Source organism: Somniosus microcephalus, chromosome 12 (assembly GCF_052327205.1).
Source record: "Somniosus microcephalus isolate GS21.2 chromosome 12, FLI_Smic_1.0, whole genome shotgun sequence".
Lineage (NCBI taxonomy): Eukaryota > Metazoa > Chordata > Chondrichthyes > Squaliformes > Somniosidae > Somniosus > Somniosus microcephalus.
The window spans coordinates 161,552,644-161,574,590 of record NC_140998.1 but is presented as its reverse complement, the minus strand read 5'-3'; the positions used below and the strand labels follow the sequence as shown (position 1 = coordinate 161,574,590).

The following is a 21,947-nucleotide window of genomic DNA, read 5'->3' as shown; positions in this document are numbered from 1 at the left end:
GATTACAAAATTTCACATTTAATTCATACACACGATTATAAATCCATAACAGGTGATTATAAGACATTAATGGTTATAAGGTATCATAACAAGTATTCTAAGAATCAACTAATCTGTGATAATCTTACAGTCCCTTTGCCTTTGATCGCAGTTCCTGGAATGCCATTAATTCTTCTAGTTCTGTTCCCACGGACAAGCTGTCTGTTTTGTTCTGCTAGGAATGCTGCTGGTTGTACTTTTAATGTGGCCAAGCAAGGCCCAGTGCCTTGGTTTCTTCCATTTTAAATCTACCCAGGGCATATTACACTAGTTTAAATGCATGATTATTCAAGAATCGGCATACATCGAGTAACAGTTACATAATACAAACTTGAACCTATAATACTTAAATAACAACAGAAAATGCTAGAAACACTCAGCAGACCAGGCAGCACACGTGCAGAGAGAAATAGTTAACGTTTCAGGTCTGGGACCCTTCATCAGAACTGGAAAAAGCTGGAGATGTAACAGATTTTAAGCAGGTACAGAGGCAGGGAGATGCGGGGGTTGTGGATGGGAGGGGAGGAAGGAATTGAAGGAACATTTTGGGCTAAGGTAGGAGGCAGGAAAGATAAAATGTTGCAAATGGGGATGGCTAAATCATACAGCCTGAAGAATGGGGGCAGGAGTTATAGTCTGAAATTGCTGAACTCAATGTGTAGTCCAGAAGGCTGCAAAGTGCCTAATTGAAAGATGAGGTGTTGTTCCTCGAGCTTACATTGAGCTTCATTGGAACAATGTAAGAGGCCGAGGACAGAGAGATCAGAGTGGGAGTGAAGCGAAGAATTAAAGTGACAGGTGACCGGAAGCTCAGGGTCACCCTTACGGACTGAATGGAGGTGTTCCGCAAAGCAGTCACCCAATCTGCATTTGGCTTCCCCAATGTAGAGGAGACTGCATTGTGAGCAACGAATACAGTATATTAAATTGCAAGAAGTACAAGAAAATCGCTGTTTCCCCTGGAAGGGCTGTTTGGGGCCCTGGACAGTGGGAAGGGAGGAAGGGTCCCAGACCTGAAACGCTAACTCTGTTTCTCTCTCCACGGATGCTGCCTGACCTGCTGAGTATTTCCAGCATTTTCTGTTGTTATTTCAGATTCCCAGCATCCGCAGTATTTTGTTGTTGTACTAATAAGACTTATCTCATTTAGTCCATATTAGGTAAGTAGGGGGAATCCGAAATGGAGACTTCCACAGGATTCTCATAACACCCATATACACTCCCTTATCTACCACATTAGTGACCTGGTTACCTGTATATCAGTTTTTTTAATCAGTTGTGATGTACAACAGTGACTATTACTGAAGTGCACAGGCTTTTTGCTGCTGGCAGTGTAACGAGACCTGCAGCAGTAACAGTACTCAACTGTCCAGAAAGTACCGTCGGTAAGCAAGTTCTGACAATGTTTTGCGGCATTTTACCATGCTCCTGTATTAATCTGCAATGATGTTTTCAATAAATTAGGTGCATGGTGATATTTAGTTTGATATCTTAAATAAAAATATGCTTGAACTGATTATATTTTTACAGTGATTCTATGAGTCGGGTCAGTAATAAGGACGTGCATAAATGATCCACACTTTGCATTATCAAGATGTAAGTTATAAAACTCGTTTTATTATTATCATTCATGTTTTGTTGTACAGTGGTTCTATTTGAAGTCATATGGTTTTGGAAAAACAAAAGTAAAGCAGTAAGTATTTATTTTACGCTAACAGTTCCATTCAAGCACTGGTACAAGTTCACAATTGTTACTTCTCTATTGCTTGCTGTAGAAAGTAATTAAGATTTATGACATCATGAATTAGACTATTCCAGTGCGGTTAGGATATTCCCAGAATCTGAGGCACAACTGAAGTGTGCTGCGTTATAGTCTAAAAACTTGGACTGCTAACATATGATGCCTGCTTGTGTTGTGATTTACTTCTCTCAATGAATAATGAAAAGTTCCAGTAGTTGGGAAATGTACACACTGGAACGAACGATACTTGTCCAATGAATAGAAAGAACCGGAGCTACAAAAATATAACCCTAACACAGGTCTATTTCAAAAAATACAAAAGGTTCGTCTTTGTAGAGTTAAACCCGCGACATTGCGATTCCCCAGGGTTCAGCAAAGGCAATGAGAGAAAAGGCACCAGGCGCATGCTCACTGAGCAGCATTATTATGAAGAAATTGCGGATTTCCGTTCGTTAAATGCATCGTTAGCGGATTAACCTGCGCAGCTTTATTGCAGGCATCGGATTGGCTTCTCAGTTGCACCTTCACTCAGTTTATTCAAGCTCCCATAAATCCAAGCGAGCAAATCAGCAGGTTATAGCGTGTGGGTTATAATTCAGGGGAATTAACAGTATAGGCCCCTATTTTAGCCAAAGAGATGGAATCCCGGCCATAACAGCTGGTGAGGGTACCTGAGGGTTCGGCACCTGTAAACCCAGCATCTCGCAATCAGAATTCGCCATGGAGGAAATGTGAGCGCTGCATTTAAGGCCAGAGGAAAGAGTGAAGCTAAGATTGGCGGGAGATGGAGGAGCCGGGCGGAGCCATTGGAGATCAGGGGCGATGACTGTTGGAAACATCCACAGTGAGAAAGAAATTGAAATAAGGTTTATGTCGGTCAGTTGAAGCAAGTTGAAACTTACTGGTTCCGTGAATTCACAGAATTGAATAAAGATTGGAGCGTTAAAATGCCCTTTACCATATTGATAACAAATAAATTGCTGTCCGTATGAAATTCCCTTGTGCGCTATTTAACGAGGGGCTTAGCCCATTTATTTTAAAGAGTTAAACCCATTGTAAATAAGAGACAGACTGAATTTCATATCAGTGCGCTCGCACATTCAGGATTGATACCGAACCGAATAATTTCTACCCTGGGATCTTATATTGTTACTGTGATTTAATAACGTTAACATTTAAACTCTGTGCCTGTCTGTAGGTGAGTATGTGAGTTTCTGGGTGGCCGGAAAAGTAACGCCTCAAAGTAATTCCCTTTTATGGGCTTTCATTTATATAAACATTGGATGAACCATTAATTCTTAATCTGCTCTAAAGGAACGCGTTAATGTAATGTGTCAGTATGAATCACCATATTTTGGGAGAGCCAGGGAAGGGACTTGTGAAAGGAAGAGAAAGTTGGGAAAAACACAAGATTTTTATTCAAACTGACTTCTCGAAAAGGGAGTAAACCTGGTGGATCCTCAGAGTTGTGTTAAGTGACAAGTAGATCGTTGTCGCTCCCAGTCTGCAGCAGAAACTAGTGGTCGTCGGTTGGGACCTTTTTGGTCACTTTATAAATACGGTTGCTCCCACTTGTATGAATTAGCTCGCTATTAAACTGTTTTGGAAGGAGCTCCTGGTGGAAATTGGCGGGCCCCTCTCTGGCACTCACGTTAGAAGACATGTAAACTGTCGTTTTTCCGTTGCACAGATGCTGCAGTGTCTGTAAAAGACCTTGAAATTGTGTAGGGTTGTACACAATATCCGAGCCAAGGATGAAATCATAGTCGACTGGAAAGTTATTGTGATCGTTACCCCAAGTAAGGGCACTAATTTTTGAACGGTGTCTGGAGCTGACTGTAATATTAACAGAGACGTTGTATTCTATTTGCTTCAGAACGTACGGTCTGTCCGTCATGGTGACATCTCCACCTGGCAAAAAGCATCAAATAACAACAGTTACCCAATGATTTCCCCGCAGCACGAGCTGTATAATGCATTTTGCTCATTCAAGAGCAAGAAAAGTAGAAATAACAACAGAAAATGCTGGAAAAACTCAGCAGGCCAGGCAACATCCGTGGAGAGAAAATAGTGTCAACGTTTCGGGTGAACCCTTTGTCAAGTAAAGTAGAGTTCTGTAAAGAAACTGTAACTCTCTGGGCCAGTCGGCTTGAGTACGGAGTACGGAGCACATGTCCTGAATGGGATTCCGTAAATTGAGAACACCTACTCTACATGCATTTGCTGCAATGTAGGTTTCACAGGAAGATCAAGTGAAATCAGATTTTTCAAAACCACATTCCGTTTACAAATTGGACAGGTGACAGCTATCCTTCTCTAATCGCACCTGTCTGTTTCTTTGTCATGGAAAGGTTATTGTGTTGGGCAAGCAAACGTTCGCATTACTTTAGCGTGGATTTTCTCCAGCGCCTGATCATGTGGATCAGATCTGTGGGCACTTTACAGAGAGTGTTATAACATTAGAGTTCATCAGTCTGCCATTGCAGGCCGGCTCAGCCCGATTGACACTAAAGATGGCCAAGCAACGGTTCAGAACGCCAATGGTAACGGCCCCAATATCGCCAACTGTAACGGTTACACCATCGCCGATTTTAACGCCCCGATCACCGTCAGCCGTAGCGCCCCATCAGCAGCAATTGTAAGACTTTGTCCCACCTGAAATAAACTAATTTATCAGTTTTCCTTGTCCACATGGGCCAGTTACTCAGTGGATGAACTCTCGGAGCTGTCGGGTTGCTGTAGATAGGATTATTTAAATGAATTATGCAGTGACACTACAGATAACAACTATAGAGCTATGTGATTGCTTTGGAGAGGGTGCAGAGAAGATTCACCAGAATGTTACCTGGGATGGAGCGCCTCAGCTATGAAGAAAGACTAAACAGGCTGGGGTTGTTTTCCTTGGAGCAAAGAAGGCTGAGGGGGGACCTGATTGAGGTGTACAAAATGATGAGGGGCATAGATAGGGTAGATAAAGAGGAACTTTTCCCCTTAGTAGGGGGGTCAATAACAAGGGGGCATAGATTCAGGGTAAGGGGCAGGAGATTTAGAGGGGATTTGAGGAGGAACTTTTTCACCCAGAGGGTGGTTGGAATCTGGAACTCACTGCCTGGGGGGGGTGGTGGGGGCGGGAACCCTCACAACATTCAAGAAGCATTTGGATGAGCACTTGAAATGCCATTGCATACAAGGCTATGGACCAAATGCTGGAAAATGGGATTAGACTGGACAGGGATTGATGGATGGCGCAGACACGATGGGCCGAAGGGCCTCTTTCTGTGCTGTAAAACTCTATGACCCTATGACTCTATGCACTAAGGTGGAGAATTGAGTATCGCCCCGTTTGGGGTGATAACTTTAGCCAGGGAATCCGACGCGAACTTCGGGTTTAGCGCTCCAGGAAGGAAGTGGAGCACTTAGTCAAGCACTACCACTTCCCTTGGAGCACTAAAGTTTGGCAAGAGGGGCGGTAGCGGTGCAGCGCTGCCCAATGTCGAATGCAGCGCTGCCGGGAACCGAGGGTCTTTCCCTCCCTTAAAAGGGAAGGGCCATTGCTGCAGGCTCTGCATTAAATCCATGTGCCTGGTCGCCGACGGCAGCAGTGACCCACGTCGATGAGCCCCCTTAAGCACTCTAACAGAGTGCAGGGCTGATCAATCGTGGCACCGGAAAAAGTTGAAAAAACACCCTAAGGGGTGAAAACAAATTTTTCATTGACACAAGCCTTACATTTAAATACCGCTCCCCAAGCGGCTAGGCCCCCTAACAACACCTCCTGCAGCTGCCGGTGTTATCACCCGACGATGCTGCAGGGGGCGGAACCGAAGTTCAGATCCGGGGCGCTACAGGGGCGCTGCACAGCCGGATGACATCACGATCTTTGGGCATAGGAGATTGTGGCACTCATGGTTACCGATGCTGCACACCTCCACATCAATTTTGCGGGCATCGGTACTATTGCCGCACCCGGTCACAAAGCCAGTAGCGCCCCATTATCGCCACCCAGAGGCACTAACAGGAGGCGCAAAGGAGGTGAATTTCTAGCCCTTTGAGTATTAATTATAGTGGAAACCATGATGAAAAGTAATTATATGGGAATGCACCATAAATAATAACCAGAGGTGCATAAACCATGAATAGGAATTGCAGGTGTATGCGAAACAATTAGTAACTAGATGGTTGCGCACAATGAATATTAATTATATGCTGCATTCTATTATATGGGTATGTACAACGAATAGTAACTGTAGAGTTAAATATGATAATTATAGTGATAACCCATTAATAATAATTACAGGGGTATTCACTAGGAATAGTGATAAGCACTATGACGAGGAATTTTAGGAGCATGTACTGCGAGTAGCAGCTGGAAGGGTGAGTAAGATGAATAGTAATTGTAGGGGTAATCAGGACAAATAATTATAGTGCAATGCACTACAAATCGTTACTATTGTGGCAAAACCACCAATGATCTTCTGGACAAATGCATAAATGTCTTTAACCCAATGCTACAGCATCTGTGTTTGTTGGCTGAGTGTAAATAAGCTTTCTGCAAAAGCCCTGAAACAACGCGATGACCTCATCGCGTTTGGTCACGTGATGCCCCGAACGACAGGAAACGTGATGACGTCATGACGTCAGTGAGTGGGAGGTTCTAAGACCAGACCTCACAAGCTGCTGAAAAGACCTGTTTGCTGTTGCTCCTGCATGTTTTTGTTTTGTTCACTTGTTTGATTAAATTCAGTTGAATTATTGAACTGACTCGACTTCAGTGCTTCAGTTAGGGATAGATCGATTCCTACACTATAAGGGTAAATACAACGAATGGTAACTATAGAACAAGGACTATAGGGATATGCCCGATTTATAGTAACTATTGGAGTAAGCTCTGTAATTTTAACTACAGTTTATATGTAGTAACTAGAGGGGTTGGCACTATGAATAATATATAGAATGTTAAACACTACAAATCATAAATAAATAGGCAGGCATTATGAACATATTATAGTAAGTACCATGAATCATAACTATAGCGATATGCAATGTTAATAGTAACTAGAGGGGTACATACTAAGAACACTCCCTGCAGTGGTAAACAATGTGAATAGTAAGTGTAGGATAGGTGCTATGAATAATAATTATAAGGCTATGAATTAAGAATATTAATTATAAGTGTAAACAGATTGAATAGTTACTATAGGTTTGTCCATTAAGAATTGCAACAAGAGGGAAGGTAACTATAGGGATATTCAGCATGAATAGTAATTACAGGGGTATGCACTATAAGTTACAATGTAGAGTATGTATTATGAATTGTAACAATAGAGGATTTTGTTTTTATACATTCACGCACTCCCTTTGGAGAATAGTGTGAATGAGTGTAAGGATTTGCACGCTGATTAATAGTCTGACCGGCCATGACACAAAGGCCCCATCCATAACCGTAACCATCTTTATACCAGCTGATAGGGTAGTTAGTCCTATACAGTGGGAGGGCTTTCTGGTTCCCAGAACCTATACGATGGGAAGGGGGAATACCCGCACAGGCCGGATGCGAACATCCCGGTGAATATCAACACAGAATTCAGAGCCTGTGGCCGAGTTTCCACTCATTAGGATTGCCCTTCAGTCTCAGAGGCAAGGATCCTATCCATACGGACATTCGCTCTCTACTATAGAGGTGAGGACAATGAATAGTAACGGGAAGGTTAACTACTGTGAACCGTAACCATAGGACCATATATTAGTAATAGTAACTATAGAAGTGGAACCTATCAATAGTAAATAGAAGGGTAAGCAAATGGGAAAAATTCAATTCGGTAGCGACCATTTTTGGGGTGCTAACATTGCCTGGGCACTAACTTTAGTACCCAGCATTAATTAGAGGGGTACATACTAATTAGCGCCAGCGACCAACGAAATTGAGTTTTAGCACCACAAGAGGGAAGTGGAGCACTAAATCAAGCACTCCACTTCCTTCTTGGAGTGCAATCAGCAGCAGGCGGGGCAGAGACATAGCAGTGTCGGCAGACTTACACAGGGCCGTGCAGCGCTGCCGCGTTCAAAGGCTTCTTCCCTCCCTTAAAGGGAAGGGTCATCTCTGCAGGCTCTGCAATAGAAAAATTACCTACCTGGGCCACCAAGGCAGCTGTGATTCAGCGTGATCAGCCCGGCACTCAAGCAGATTACTGGGCTGATCGATTATGGGCAGGAAACCGTGAAAAAAACTTCAACAGGAAAGGTAAGTTTATTTTTACTTACCTCGGCCACCTCACCTTTAATCATTGCCCCTGAAGCGGCCGGCCGCCCAATGCATGCTCCCTGCAACTGTCGATGTTATCGACTGGCGAGGCTGCAGGGGGCAAAAGTGAATTTTGGATTCAGGACGCTACCGGGGCGATGCGCACGGCGATGGTGTCACGATCTCTGGGCGAAGGAGAGTGGGGCGCAACGCCGTAGTGCCACCGCAAAACTCCCACCGAATAATGTAGGAGTCGATGTCAGCACCACGCCCGGTCGCATAGGCACCCAATTTCTAGCCCATGAGCCTTAACCAAAGGGATATGCGTCACCAATAGTTCCTTAGTACTTATAGAGGTAATCACTACGAATAGTAGCTATAGGGTGCGCACTGTGACTATTAACTGTAGGGATATGCACTATAAACAGTAACTATAGGGTATGAACTATGAACAGTAACTACAGATACGCCCAATCAATAGTAACTATTGGAGTAACACATTGACCATTAGCAATAGGGGTACGGATTATGAATAGTAACTAAGGAGCAAGAACTTTGAATATTAACTATGGTGACATAGAATAGAATCATAGAATAATAGAATCTTACAGCACAGAAGTAGTCCATTTGGCCCATCATGCCTGTTCCGCCTCTTTGAAAGAGCTGTTCAATTTAGTCCAACACGCCAGCTTTTCCCTCACAACCCTGCAAACTAGTGCTCTTCAAGCACATGTCTAATTGCCTTTTAAAAGTTCCTATGGAATCTGCTCCCACCACTCCTTCAGGTATTGCATTCCAGATCTTAACAATTCTCTGTGAGAAACAATATCTCGTCATTTCCCCTTTAGTTCTTTTGCCAGTTACTTTAAAGCTATGATCTCTCGTTACTGACCCACTTGCCAGATGAAAGTTTCTCCCTACCTACTCAAAACGCCTCATAATTTTGAATACCTCTAGTAAGTCTCTACATAACCTTCTCTGCTCTAATAAGAACAATCCCAGCATCTCCAAACCCGTCACATAACTGATGTCCCTCACCCCAGTATCATCCTGATAAACATCCCCATACCTTCCCAAACGCCTTGACATCCTTCCTTAAGTGTGGTGCCCAGAATTGTACACAACATTCCAGTTGAGGCCTAGCCAGTGATTTGTAAAGTTTCAGCATGACTTCCACGTTTTTGCATACAATGTCCTTATTTACAAAGCCAATTATTCATACGCTTTCTTAACCATCTAATCATCTTACCCTGCCACCTTCAAAAGATTTGTGAATGTATGCTCCCAGGTACTTTTGCTTTGAGCCCCTCAAAATAGTACCATTTCGACTATACTGCCTCTCCATATTATTCCTCCTGAAGTGCATCACTTCACACGTATGCATATTAAATGGCATTTACCATGTGCCTGCCCATTTCACAAGTCTGCCTATGTCCTCCTGAAATCTACTACTATCTTCCTCACTATTTGCTAAGTTGCTGAGTTTTGTATCATCTGCAAACTTTGAAATTGTTCTCCCTAGTCTAGCTCATTTATATAAAAGAATAACAGTGGCCCTAATACCAACTGCTGGGGGAACCCATTGCATACTTCTCTCCAGTCAGATAAACACCCATTCACCACTGTTCTCTGCCTTCTATCCGTTAGCCAATTACATACCCAAGTTAACAAGTCCCTTCAATCCCATGTGCTTCTATTTTCCAAATAAGTCTGTTATGTGGTACTTTATCAAATGCCTTTTGAAAGTGCATATATGAACCCTCTCTGTTACTTGGTTAAAGAACTCAATCAGGTTAGTCAGACATGCTTCTCCAAGTGAGACTTAATTTTGTCCTTGACAACGGTCTCTCGTAGTTTTCTCAGCACTGATTTTAGATTAACTGGTCTGTTGTTACAAGGTTTATCCCTCTCCCTTTTTTGAAAAGGGTTGTAAGATTTGCAATCCTCCAGTCTTCTGGCACCACTCCAATATCCAATGAGGATTGAAAGAATGTGATCAGAGCTTCTGCTATCTCCACCCTAGCTTCCCTCAGCAACCGAGGATGCATCACATCTGGACTGAGTGACTTGTTAACATTGATTGATGTCAACCTATTTAGCATCTCCTTTCCAATATCTCTACTCCCTCCTCCTCTACTGCGATATGAACTTCATCCTCTTCTATTTTGAAGACAGGTGCAAAGTACTCATTCAGTACCTCAGTCATTTGCTCTGCCTCCACAAGAAGATTACCCTTTTGGTCCGTAATCGGACCCACCATTCCTTTAACTATCCTTTTACTTGTTATACTTTAATAAAAGATTTTTGTGTTCCCTATTATGTTACCCACTAATATTTTCTCATACTCTCTCTTTGCCCTTCTTATATCCCTTTCCAATTTCCCTGTACTCTTTGTATTCTGCCTGGTTTCTTGTTGTATTCTGTACCTGAAATTTGTCATAAACGTTTTCGGTTTTATTTTAACCTCTATTTCCTTTGTCATCCAGGAAGCTCTAGATTTGGATGCCCCATCTTTTCTGCTTATTAGAATATGCTTGATTTGTACCTGAAATATCTCGAGCTTGAAGGTCTGCTATTGTCCATTCACTGTTTTCCTGACCAATCTTTGTTTCCAGTCTACTTGTGCTAGATCCCTCTGAAATCACTGAAATTGTGCTCTCTTCCAGTTGGATGTTTTCACTTTTGATTTTTCTTTGTGCCTTTCCATAACTGCTTTAAACCTACTTATGTTATGATCACTCTTACCCAGATGTTCTCCAACTGAAACACACTCCACTTGCACTACTTCATTCCCCAGAACTAGATCCAGCACTGTTTTCTCCCTCGTTGGGCTTGAAACATACTGGTTTAGAAAGTTCTCTTGTATACATTTTAGGAATTCTTTACTCTCCTTGCCCTTTACTCGGTTTCCACCCAGTGTACATTACAGTGATTGAAGTCCCCTACTATTACTGTTCTATTATTGTTACATGCCTTTGAAATTTTCCTACAGATTTGCTGCTCTATCTCATTTTCACTATTTGGGGTCCCTGGTAAACACCCAGCAGTGTAACAGCTCCTTTACTGTTCCTTAACTCTAACCAAATATATTCTGCCTTTGAGCCCTCTAGTGTATCGGCCCTCTGTAGGACAGTAATATTATCCTTGACCAAGACTGCCTCACCCCCGCCTTTCTTTTTTCCTTCCCTATCCCTCCTGACTATATTGTAGCCAGGATTGTTTATTTCCCATTCCTGTCCTTTTTTAAGCTAGGTCTCCATTATAGGGCCACGCACAATGAATAATAGCCACCGGAGTACGCACTGTAACTAGTATCTGTAAGGATACAAATGTGAATGTAGGCTCTTTAACAGAGAAGATGCCTTAGAGACAATATAACTTGTAAGGTGCACGTATATACTTCCAAACAGCAGGATTAGTTAACTTACCCAGCAGCACCGCTAAAATGCCCACAATCCCGGTGCCAGATCCCAGTTCAAGCACCTTCTTCCCAGTAAAATTAATCTTCTCATCCTCAAAGTACCGACAAAGTACAAGCCCCTGAAAAAAATACACTCATATTAATGTTAATCGATTTATAAAGCTCACAAAGCACTAGGACAGTGTTGGAAGAGGGAGGAAAGGATGATTGGAGGGGATGGTTTAAAGGTCACTCAGGGACCTTCGTGTGGGCAGGTCAGAGCAGCCTGGACAGAGTCCTGCACGCAGGTGGCCTTCTCAAGCTCGGTTTCGGGGTGGGGTGTTCTCAGGAAAACCAAGAAAAGGTCTCCAAGGTCTGCCTTCTTGGGTGGGTGTATTTTGTTCAAGACAACATTTAACCCTGAACCAACGTCACTAAAACAGATTATCTGGTCATGTATCTCATTGTTGTTTTTGGGACAGTGCAGTGCACAAAATGTTTCCCTGAATTACAACACTGATTGCATTTCAAAAATACTTCATTGGTCTTAAAGTAATTACGACAAAGGCACTATCGAAATTGAAGCTTTTTTTAAAAACAATTTTTTGTGTCAATGCTATGTAGTCCCTACACTGTGCAGATATTATTGCCGTGCCAGAAAAGAGCGTAGCACTTTCAGCCTTGCAGACTGTAACTCTTCCACTTTAGTGTTGATCAGAGATGTGGAAATCCTTCAGAAATCTTAGCATTATTGCAAAATATACTCGTTAACATTGAGCTGTGGAGTTGAAGATGTGCAGTTTCAGATCACAAGTAGTATAACTCAGTTGCGACGAGTCTCTCATAAACGTATGAGAACAGTGCCAACGAGATCCATGCTGCCCAGACAAGTGGAGGAACTTCACCACCCCCGAAGGGCCGGCTCCTATTCTTCCTCAGGCGTTTCGGAATCAGAGTGGGAGCCGACCCTAGAGTAATGCTCAGCTCTGTATCGGTGCATCCCTGCACTCGTTTCCAATTGGATTTGCGACCGAGAGTCCGGAAGAAAGAAAAGAACCACTTGTATTTTTATAGCACCTTTCACGACCTCAGGATGTCCCAAAGCGCTTTACAGCCAATGAAGAACTTTTGTACAGCTAGTCACTGTTGTAATGTCGGAAACACTGCAGTCAATTGCGCACAGCAAGCTCCCACAAACAGTAATGTGATAGTGGCCAGATAATCTGTTTTTTTTGTTGATTGAGGGATAAATATTGGCCAGGACACCGGGGATAATTCTCCAGCTCTCCTTCGAAATAGTGCCATAAGAACTTTTACATCTACCTGAGGGAGTAGACGGTGCCTTGGTTTAACGTCTCATCCGAAAGGCGGCACCTCTGACAGTGCAGCACTCCCGGGTGTGTTGCTTACCTGGTGCAAAAGTAAAGAATATCTTGGAGCAACTGGAGAGAACCTTGGAAAGGGAGGGGATAGGTCCAGTTGTCGTGGCCCATGTTGGGACCCATGACAGGGAAGAAAAGGGAGGTGGCCCTGCTAAGGGAATATCAGAAGTTAGGAAATAAATTAAAAATACAGGAACCCACGGGTGCTTATCTCAGGATTACTAACCGAGACACGTCCTAACTAGCATAGGGATAGGCAGATCTGGAAAAGTGAATGCTTGGCTGAAAGACTGGTGTAGGAAGGAGGGGCTTCATTTTATGGGTCACTGGCACCAGTACTGTGATAGGAAGGAGCTGTACCATTGGGATGGGCTCCACCTGAGCTGGAGGGGGACCAATTTCCTAGCAGAAAGATAAGTAGTGCTGTCAATAGGCCTTTAAACTAGTAAGAAGGGGCGAGGGATCTGATGAAAATGACGTAAGTCTGAAGACAGAAGAATTAGGAGATGAGAGTAAAGGTCAGATCAAATAAGGAATAAGGGTAATATAAACGGCCAGGGAACATATATAAAACAGAAGTATAAAAGGATTGTTAAAAATAAAGTAAGAGGAACAACTACTAAAGATGAATTAAACTGCCTGTACAGCAATGCACGCAGCATCCAACATAGAACGGGGGAACTGGGGGCAATAATCCATAGCAAGGAGCCAGATGTAGTAGGAATAACTGAAACACGGCTACATAAAGAACAGAACTGGCAACTAAATATTGCAGGTTATGCCTTAATCAGGAAGGATAGGGAAGGAAGAATGGAAAGGGTGTTAAAGGTAACACAATAGCAGTAGAAAAATGGACATAACTAACAGAAGGTTGGAAACAGAATCCATAAAAGATAAGAAGGTATTTATCATGCTAATAGGGACATAATACAGCCCATCTAATAGTGGAAAGGCGGTGGAGGAAGAGATATATAAGCAAATATGTGAAATAAGTAAAGGACATAGAATAATAATGTGAGATTTTTAATTACTCACAAATAAACTGGCAATAATAGGTAGCAATGCGGGTACAGGGAATGGAGTTTTTTTTATAATGTGTATGAGACTCCTTTCTCATCCAGTATGTAAAAGCCCAACAAGAGAGGGAACACTGCTGGATCTAGTAATTGGAAATGGCCCAGAACAGGTAAGAGAAGTATGTGCAGGCGATAGCGATCACAACATAATAAGGTTTAAGATAAAGATTGAGCAGGACATATGTAAGACAAAGACCAAAATAATTAATTGAAAAAATGCTGATTTTAACAGGATAAGAATGGAACTAGGGAAAATAAACTGGCAAAAATTACTGGCAAACAATAAAACCGAAAAGCAATGGGAAACATTTAAAACGGTGATCAATAGAGTCCAGGAGAAATATATCCCAATAAAAAGTAAGAACAAACTAACCTGTAGTGACACACCATGAATGAACAAAGAAATAAGGACAAAATTGAAACTTAAGAAAAAGTTATACACTAAGTACATAGACAACAATGGAGAGGATGACAAAAGGGAATAAGAAAAGGTTTGGAAAGAAGTCAAAAAACAATTAGGAAGGCAAAGAGAAACTACAAAATTAATTTATCAAGGAATATAAAAATAAATAGTTAAGTATTCAACATACACATAAACAACAAAATAAAAACCAGGATAGGGATATGGTCACTAAGGGATACGCTCACAGGTAATGACAGCAAAATGGCAGAAGTAGTGGCAATTAATTTGCGGTCAGAGGCATACTTCCGGAGTATGCCTCTGACCCATGGAAGATCTACAAACTAACCTTCTGGCTCCAAAACTACGGAGAGTTTGGGTCCTGGGCCTGGAGGCGTACGCCTGCCTGAAGGCCCATGGATCCCAGGGATGCAGGCAGTATGGAAATATTGCTCGGATCACATGGACCAGGTCCGCCAATGAGAAAGGGGGATTCCATTTAGGAACGGAATCCCCATAAACCCTACTGGAATCCCCAAATAATTAAACAATTTAGACAACTGTAATAAATATAATTGTTTTGATTTTCAAATTTAATTTAACCTCCCTTTGTTACAACAAATACAATAAAAAATAATTTTTTGAAAAATAATTTAAAACATTTTAATCCTTGCCAATCTTTGTATCAACTAATTTTAAGTGTTTGTGCATTATTTTTAATTTATTAATTTTTACTTTAAGATTTATAATAACCCTTATGCTGATGAAAACAGGCCCTACTACATCTACTTTTACCAGGCGTAAGAGTGTTGTGGGCATTTTCTGGGCAGTAGTTGGTCAAATAGCCCAACTCTGCGCCAGCGAAAGTGATTTTCTAGTCGGTGTGGTAGATCTGTTAAGGCGAACCTTGACAGCTTGCAAGTTCCAGGGTTTCGTGCATGCGGAAAGCCAGAACTTGTGGGGCCATTCAGAAGGCTGATGCCATCACGGGGATCATATATTCAAGGCCATTAAATAATTACTTTGCCTCCGTATTTACCAGGGAAACTAACATGGTGGACATGACATTATAAGAAGAGATCAAAAAGGATATAAAGTTAGTTAAAATTGAAATGTTCCACCCCTCACGGCGCTCATCTAAAATGCTGGTTCTTTGCTGCCAAGGTATCACGCCAAGTTTCTCGCTGAGATATCTTCCCTGCTTTCCTCCCTCGACCTTTGCACCGAGCAACTTCTCATCCTCGGTGATTTCAATCTCAATTTCAATCTCGATTTCAACTTTTCTTGTTCTCTCTCCTCTGAGTTCACTGCCCTCCTTTCCTCTCTAAATGTCTCTCTCCATATAAACTCTCCTACTCATATACACAGTCACCCTTTTGACCTCGCCATCTCACGTGACCTCACTACTCCCATTGTGACTATCACAGATAAGGCCATCTCTGATCACTTCCTTGTATCACTTTCCACCTACATTGCCATTATCCCTCCCAACCCCACTTCCTTCTGTGTCCGCCTCAATTAAAAATAATACTCCCTCTAATAACTTACCACTGCACTTTCAAATTCACAACTATCTAGCCTTTGGCCTTCCATTCATAATGATGTTTTTTCAGCTACCGATCTGCTAAAGCACACACTCTCCTGCGCCTTTGATGCTCTTGCCTCATTAAAGCCATTACTCTCTATCACCCTAGTCATTCCTCCTGGTATAATCCTCATCGTCGCTGCCTTAAGTCCAAGAGATGAAAATGTGAATGTTTATGCCGGACAACTGGTTTAACCATCCATCGCCAGTTCTGGTTGGACCAGATAAAGCATTATCGGGTACTGTTCCCTTTTGCTATCATGGCTCTCTATCCAATGATCAACCTGAAATACAAACATAATCGCCGGCTTCTTTTCACCACAAATGGTCTTCTTAAACTGTGCCTTCTCCACCCTCACCTCCAAGAACAAGTGCGAGGAGCCCAGGGACATTTTTGTCCCAAAGATTGAGACCATCCATTCAGCTTCCTCCGCTGCTTCCCTCCCTCCCCCTGGCCCACCAGGCCAAACTTCCCTGAATATTTGCCATTGCCCTGGCCCTGAACTTCCATCTTTCTTTATATTCTATCTCATCTCCTGCTATGCTCGCTCCAAACTCATCTTGTCCATGAGACCCACCTTCTGCTCCTTAGATCCTATTCCCACCAAACTGTTAACCACCAGCTTCTCTTCCTGGCCACCATTTTAACTGATATTGTTAACAGTTTTCTCTTCTCAGGTACTGTCCCCCTCCACTTCAAATCTGCCATCATCACCCCTCTCCTAAAAGAAAACCACCCTTGATCCCCCTGTCATCACATCTCCAACTTCCCTTTCCTCTTCAAATCCTTGAATGTGTTGTCCCCTCCCAAATCTGTGTCCATCTTTCCCGCTATTCCATGTTTCAATCCCTCCAATCAGGTTTCTGCCCCTGCTACAGTACTGAAACGGCCCTTATCAAAGTCACAAATGATATTCTCTGAGATTGTGACCATGGTAAACTATCCTTCCTCATCTGTCTCCACCTATCTGCAGCCTTTGACACAGTCGGCCACACCACACTCCTGCAACACCTCTCCTCCATCGTTCAGCTGGGTGGAACTGCCCTTTCCTGGTTCCATTCTTACCTACCGAATCATAATCAGAGAATCGCCTGCAATAGATTCCCTTCCCATTCCACACCGTTACCTCTGGAGTCCTCCCACCTATTACTCATCTAAATGTTGCCCCTCAGCAATGTCATCTGAAAACACAACATTGGAGTCCATGCGTGTGCTAGCAGCAGTCAGGTCTATCCCACCATCACCTCTCCCGACCCCTCCACTTTCTTGGATTTGTCACACTGCCTGTCCAACATCCAGTATTGAATGACCAGAAATTTCCTCCTACTAAATATTGGAAAGATCGATGTCATTGGCCACGATCTTACCTCTGGTGACATGCTGGAGGCAGGACTTCTGGTTTCCGGGTTTCAGTCCCGCCCCCAGCGATGTCTAACTAACCCATGCCATTTTCCCTTGACTGGCTTTGTTAAGCCTGCCCTCTGGGCTTACGTGCCAATTAAGGGAAAGCCGGTGACAGATGACATCAGTGTAGGATGCCTCATCTGTCGAAGATTTTTTGACAGATGAATTGTTAGCGTTTGACAGCTTTGAGAAACTGTCAAACACTGACAATCTCTGTTCTAAGGTGAGCCCTTGCACAGAAGGCTCATCAAGACCTCGCTCCTCCGCAGAAAGCAGATGGCTGCTGCAGCTGAGAATGCAACCATTCTGTCATCTCTGCCATTGAGATGAGGCACCTCCGCATTTTCAAAGGTTGAAGCCTGCAGAAAGAAACAAAGGTAAGTAAACTTTTACCAACACTTTACACTCACCTCTCATACTTACTTGTCCACACTTGCACCCATCACTCACCTCTACAGCTGACACTTCGACCCCTCTCACCCCCGCAGACCCACTGCTTGCCTCGCTGACGCTGGCGAAGTTCGCAGCCATCAGGAAGCCCACAATTGCAGGTGTAAAATGGGGAAAAGCCTCAAAACTGCCTGCTAACTACCTGTTAACAGGCAGTTAATTGGGTCTAATCCCCTTCCCGCCTCAAGGAGATGGGTCCCTACACGAGTCAGGGATCCCGCCTCCTGGGATGATGGTTTGGAGGCAGGGAGGGAGCGGGGTTGGGACCCGATCCCAATTTTTCCCATTTCCCCAGCAGTCCCGCCTCCAAACCAGCTTGCTCAAGGCTGGGGAAATCGTCCTCATTGTCTTTGGTCCCCACCGCAAACTCTATTCACTGACCAGCATTTCTATCCCTCTCCCTGGCAGCTGTCTGAAGCTTGGCCAGACCGTTCACAAACTTACTGTTGTGCTTGACCCCGATCATATCACATATTCACTCCATCACCAAGATTGCCTAAGTCCACTTCCATAACATTGCCTGAACCTGCCTCAGCATGTCTGCTGCTGAGGCTGCCGTCCATGCCTTTGTTATCTCTAGTGTTCTCATGGCTGGCCTCCCATCTTAGACCCTACATAAACTTGTGCTCATCCAAAACTCTGGTGCTTTTATATTGGCTTGCGCTGGGTCCTGTTCACCCATCAGCTCTGTGCTCACTGACCTCCATGGGCTTCCGGTCCAACAACGCCTCAATTTTAAAATCCTCATCCTTGTTGTCAAATCCCTCCATGGCCTCGCCCCTTTCTTTCTCTGTAACCTCCATCAGCCCTAAAAGCAGTTGAGATCTCTGCGCTCCTCCAATTAACTCCTCCATCTTGCGCATCCCCGATATGAATTGTTCCACCATTGGCGCCCGTGTTTTCAGCTGCCTAGGCCCTAAGCTTTGGAATTCCCTCCCTAAATCTCCCCGCCTCCCTACCTCTCTCTGCTTCTTATGATGCTGCATAAAACCTACCTGTTTGACCATCTGCCCTGATATCTCCTTCTGTGGCTCAGTGTCAATTTTGTGTTATTGATAATACTCTTGTTAAGCACCTTGGGGCGTTTTGCTATGTTAAAGGCGCTGTTGTTGTTGTTATAGAAGGGGGAGATAATTGATAAACTAATCACACTTATAGGGGATAAATCCTTGTTCGATTGCATCGTGTGTATTAAAAGAAGTTAGGAAAGAGATGGCAGAGGCACTATTGCATATATATAACAATTCATTAAAAAAGGGAACAGTGCCGGAAGACTGGCATCAAGTTAACGTGATTCCTATATATAAAAAGGGAGATAGAACAAGCCCAGGGAACGATAGAACAGTTAGATTATCATCGGTGGTAGGAAAGATAAAGGAACCCTTACTAAAAGATGTAATAGAAAAATATCTAGAAGCTGAAAATAAAATGGCCCAGAAATTCGGGTCCCCATGGGTGAGTACACACGGGGTACTCACCTGTAGGCCCAATGGAAGTGCCGGTTTTGTGCATGCACTGCACATGCATGGGAATCCGGCACTTCTGTTCCTCTGAAAGAAGGGGTTCAGAGGTCGAACGCGTATGCCAGGGAGGCAGCGCGTGCGCATCGAACTTATGTTTTTTTTGCAGGTTTCTCCGGGAGGGTAAGCCTCCAGCAGTTACACTTTTAAAAAGCAGGCGTAAGGCCTGCTTTTAACAAGGTAAATGGTGAATTAATTAAAATTAAAACATTTTTTCCACAGGTTTATTATTATTAAATACTTTAAAGAAAGGTATGTTTATTTTTAGCCGTGTTAGAAAATGTAATTAATTTTTTCAAAAATCTAAATTATTGTTTAAAATAGTTATTTTATGTAATTATAGTTATTTTAAAAATGTGATTTAAAAAAAAAATTATTTGAAGTTTAAGTGATGTTTTGGGGCTTATAGTATTTATAGTTTTGACAGCTCTTCCTGTCAATTTAATGAATGGGCATTTTCCTGCTACCATTGGCTCTCCATGGCCCACGTGATCTCAAGGGACGCATCGAACTAACTGCGCCTCTGTGATACGCAAGCACGGTGCGCCGGCAGTTGGAGGAAGCCCAGGATCGGAATCCCACGTGGGCCCACAGCTCAATGGCCGGCGTGCTAGGTAAGTGCAGGCCAGGGGCTTGCACCCGCGGGAAGCCTCCGACCCGAATTTCTGGGCTGAGTAGTCAGCACGGATTCCAGAAGGGAAGATCATGCTTGACCAACCTTACTGAATTCTTTTAAGTAGTCACAGCAAGGTTAGATAACGATAATGCAGTAAACATAATTGTTCACCGTTTTTATAAATCTTTCGGACTTGGGAATGGGAAGTACAATTTTAAAATTTGTAGGTGACATCGAATTGGGGGTTGCAGTTAACACAGAGGAGTGCTGTGACAAAATACAGGAACACATTAATAAACTTGCAGAATAGACATGTAATTGGCAAATGAACTTCAATGTAGATAAGTGCGAGGTACTACATTTTGGTAGGAAGAATAAGGAGGTCACATACTCCTTGGAAAGCAAGTGTCTAAATACGGTAGAGGAACATAGGGATCTAGGGGTACAGATACACTAAAAGTAGCGATGCAGGCTAATAAGGCCATAAAAAAGCAAACACTGCACTAGGGTTCATTTCTAGAGGGCTAGCACTGAAAAGCAGAGCAGGTAGGTTAAACTTGTAGAGCACCTTGGCTAGACTATCCCTTGGACTACCGTGAATACTTCTGCTCTCCATATTACAAAAATGATATATAGGCACTGGATAAGATTTACCAGAATGATACCAGAACTGAGAGGTTTTACCTATCAGGAAAGATTGACCAGCCCCGAGCTCTTTTCTCTTAGAGAAGACTGGAGTGGGGGGGGGGGGGGGGCGGGGTGGTGACCTGATAGATGTCTTTAAGATTATGAAAGGGTTTGATAGGGTAGGCCTAGAGAAGATGTTTCCACTTGCGGGCGAGACCAGAACTAGCATAGATGTATTCAAGGGGAAGCTAGATAAGCACACAATAATCGAAGGTTATGCTGATGTGGTTAGATAAAGAGGGATGTGAGGAGGCTCGTGCTGAGCATGAACACAGGCATGGACTTGTTGAGTCAAATGGCCCGTTTCCGAGTTGTAAATACTTTGTACATGCATGCGAGTGTATCTAGCAAATGCGTTGCAAAATAGGTAGGACGTTTACTTTTAAACCCAAACAATACACTTGCAACAGGCTGCTAGACTTACAGGTTCCCAGACAAAAGCAGAAACGCCAAGAAAAGCTCCTTTAAACATAGTGATCTTTAAAGGATGTCCACTAAACTCATACTGCTTCTCCTCCAACTCCAAAGAGAGATTGTTATCCTCGGTGCTGCTCATTCTCTCTGATTTTAAACGGACTCTCTACGATCTCCAAGCAGATTCCTACAACCCCAGATGTGGATTTCTATCAGTTTCAGTCCCACGTGTCCACTCCAAGATTTTATCTCGGATTAAAGAAAGACAGTTAAAAAAACTTTGATGTAGAAACGCAGAGTAGCACAGAATAGCCCAAGACGGCTCACAGCAAAACACAGGAGAGCTCCCTTCACTTTAGCATGGACACAACTGCCAAAACAATAATCCATCACATTCAGCATGAATCCAACACTGGCCGTAGATCGGAACAATGAGGAGCGCTGTTTAAATAGGTTACACCATTACAGGAGACTGACCTGTTGGGCATCTTGACACTCCAGATAGCTGCGAGCTACGAAATTAAGTTTATTTGTTTGCCAACCAATAAGTGGCACGAGCAGAGGACGGGAGGGATAGTAACCAAATTCGCTAATTAAAAGGGTGATAGAAAAAAGAGAAGCAGAGCGGGAAATGAATGAGAGAGCGAGAGTACAATTTGCAAGCAGAGGCGATTAAATATATATGTTCAAAGAGACCATGATCTATTAAAATAATAAAAGAGAGTTGAAGAGAAAATGTCAACTGATTTTCTATCTTCCGTTCTCATCCTCCCCATTACACAAGTGCCTGGCCAAAACGGTGTTTCAGTGATTTGCGTTTGATAAATGCTCACATGAAGTAATAGATCTCCTCTGGCATTGCCTTTTTGCAGTCTGTGGTGAGACTGGGAACATGGCAACTCCTCATGTCTGAGATACCAAAGGACAATTTAAAAAAAAAGCTGCAGAGGCGGTCAGTGAGTACAGGGCTCGCAGCAGAGAGGCGCTGGGG

General features: G+C 43.2%; 1 protein-coding gene across 1 annotated transcript; it reads right to left on the bottom strand.

Moving 5' to 3' along the window:
- Positions 1–3,278: 3,278 nt before the first annotated feature.
- LOC147109655 (EEF1A lysine methyltransferase 3-like) lies at positions 3,279–21,098 on the bottom strand. The gene is made up of 3 exons (XM_086004218.1): positions 20,967–21,098; positions 11,450–11,561; positions 3,279–3,691 (listed from the first exon to the last, which is right to left on the bottom strand). The coding sequence occupies exons 1-3, from the start codon at positions 21,096–21,098 to the stop codon at positions 3,297–3,299; spliced, it is 639 nt and encodes a 212-aa protein (XP_085860344.1). The 3' UTR covers positions 3,279–3,296.
- Between the last annotated feature and the right edge of the window lie 849 nt (positions 21,099–21,947).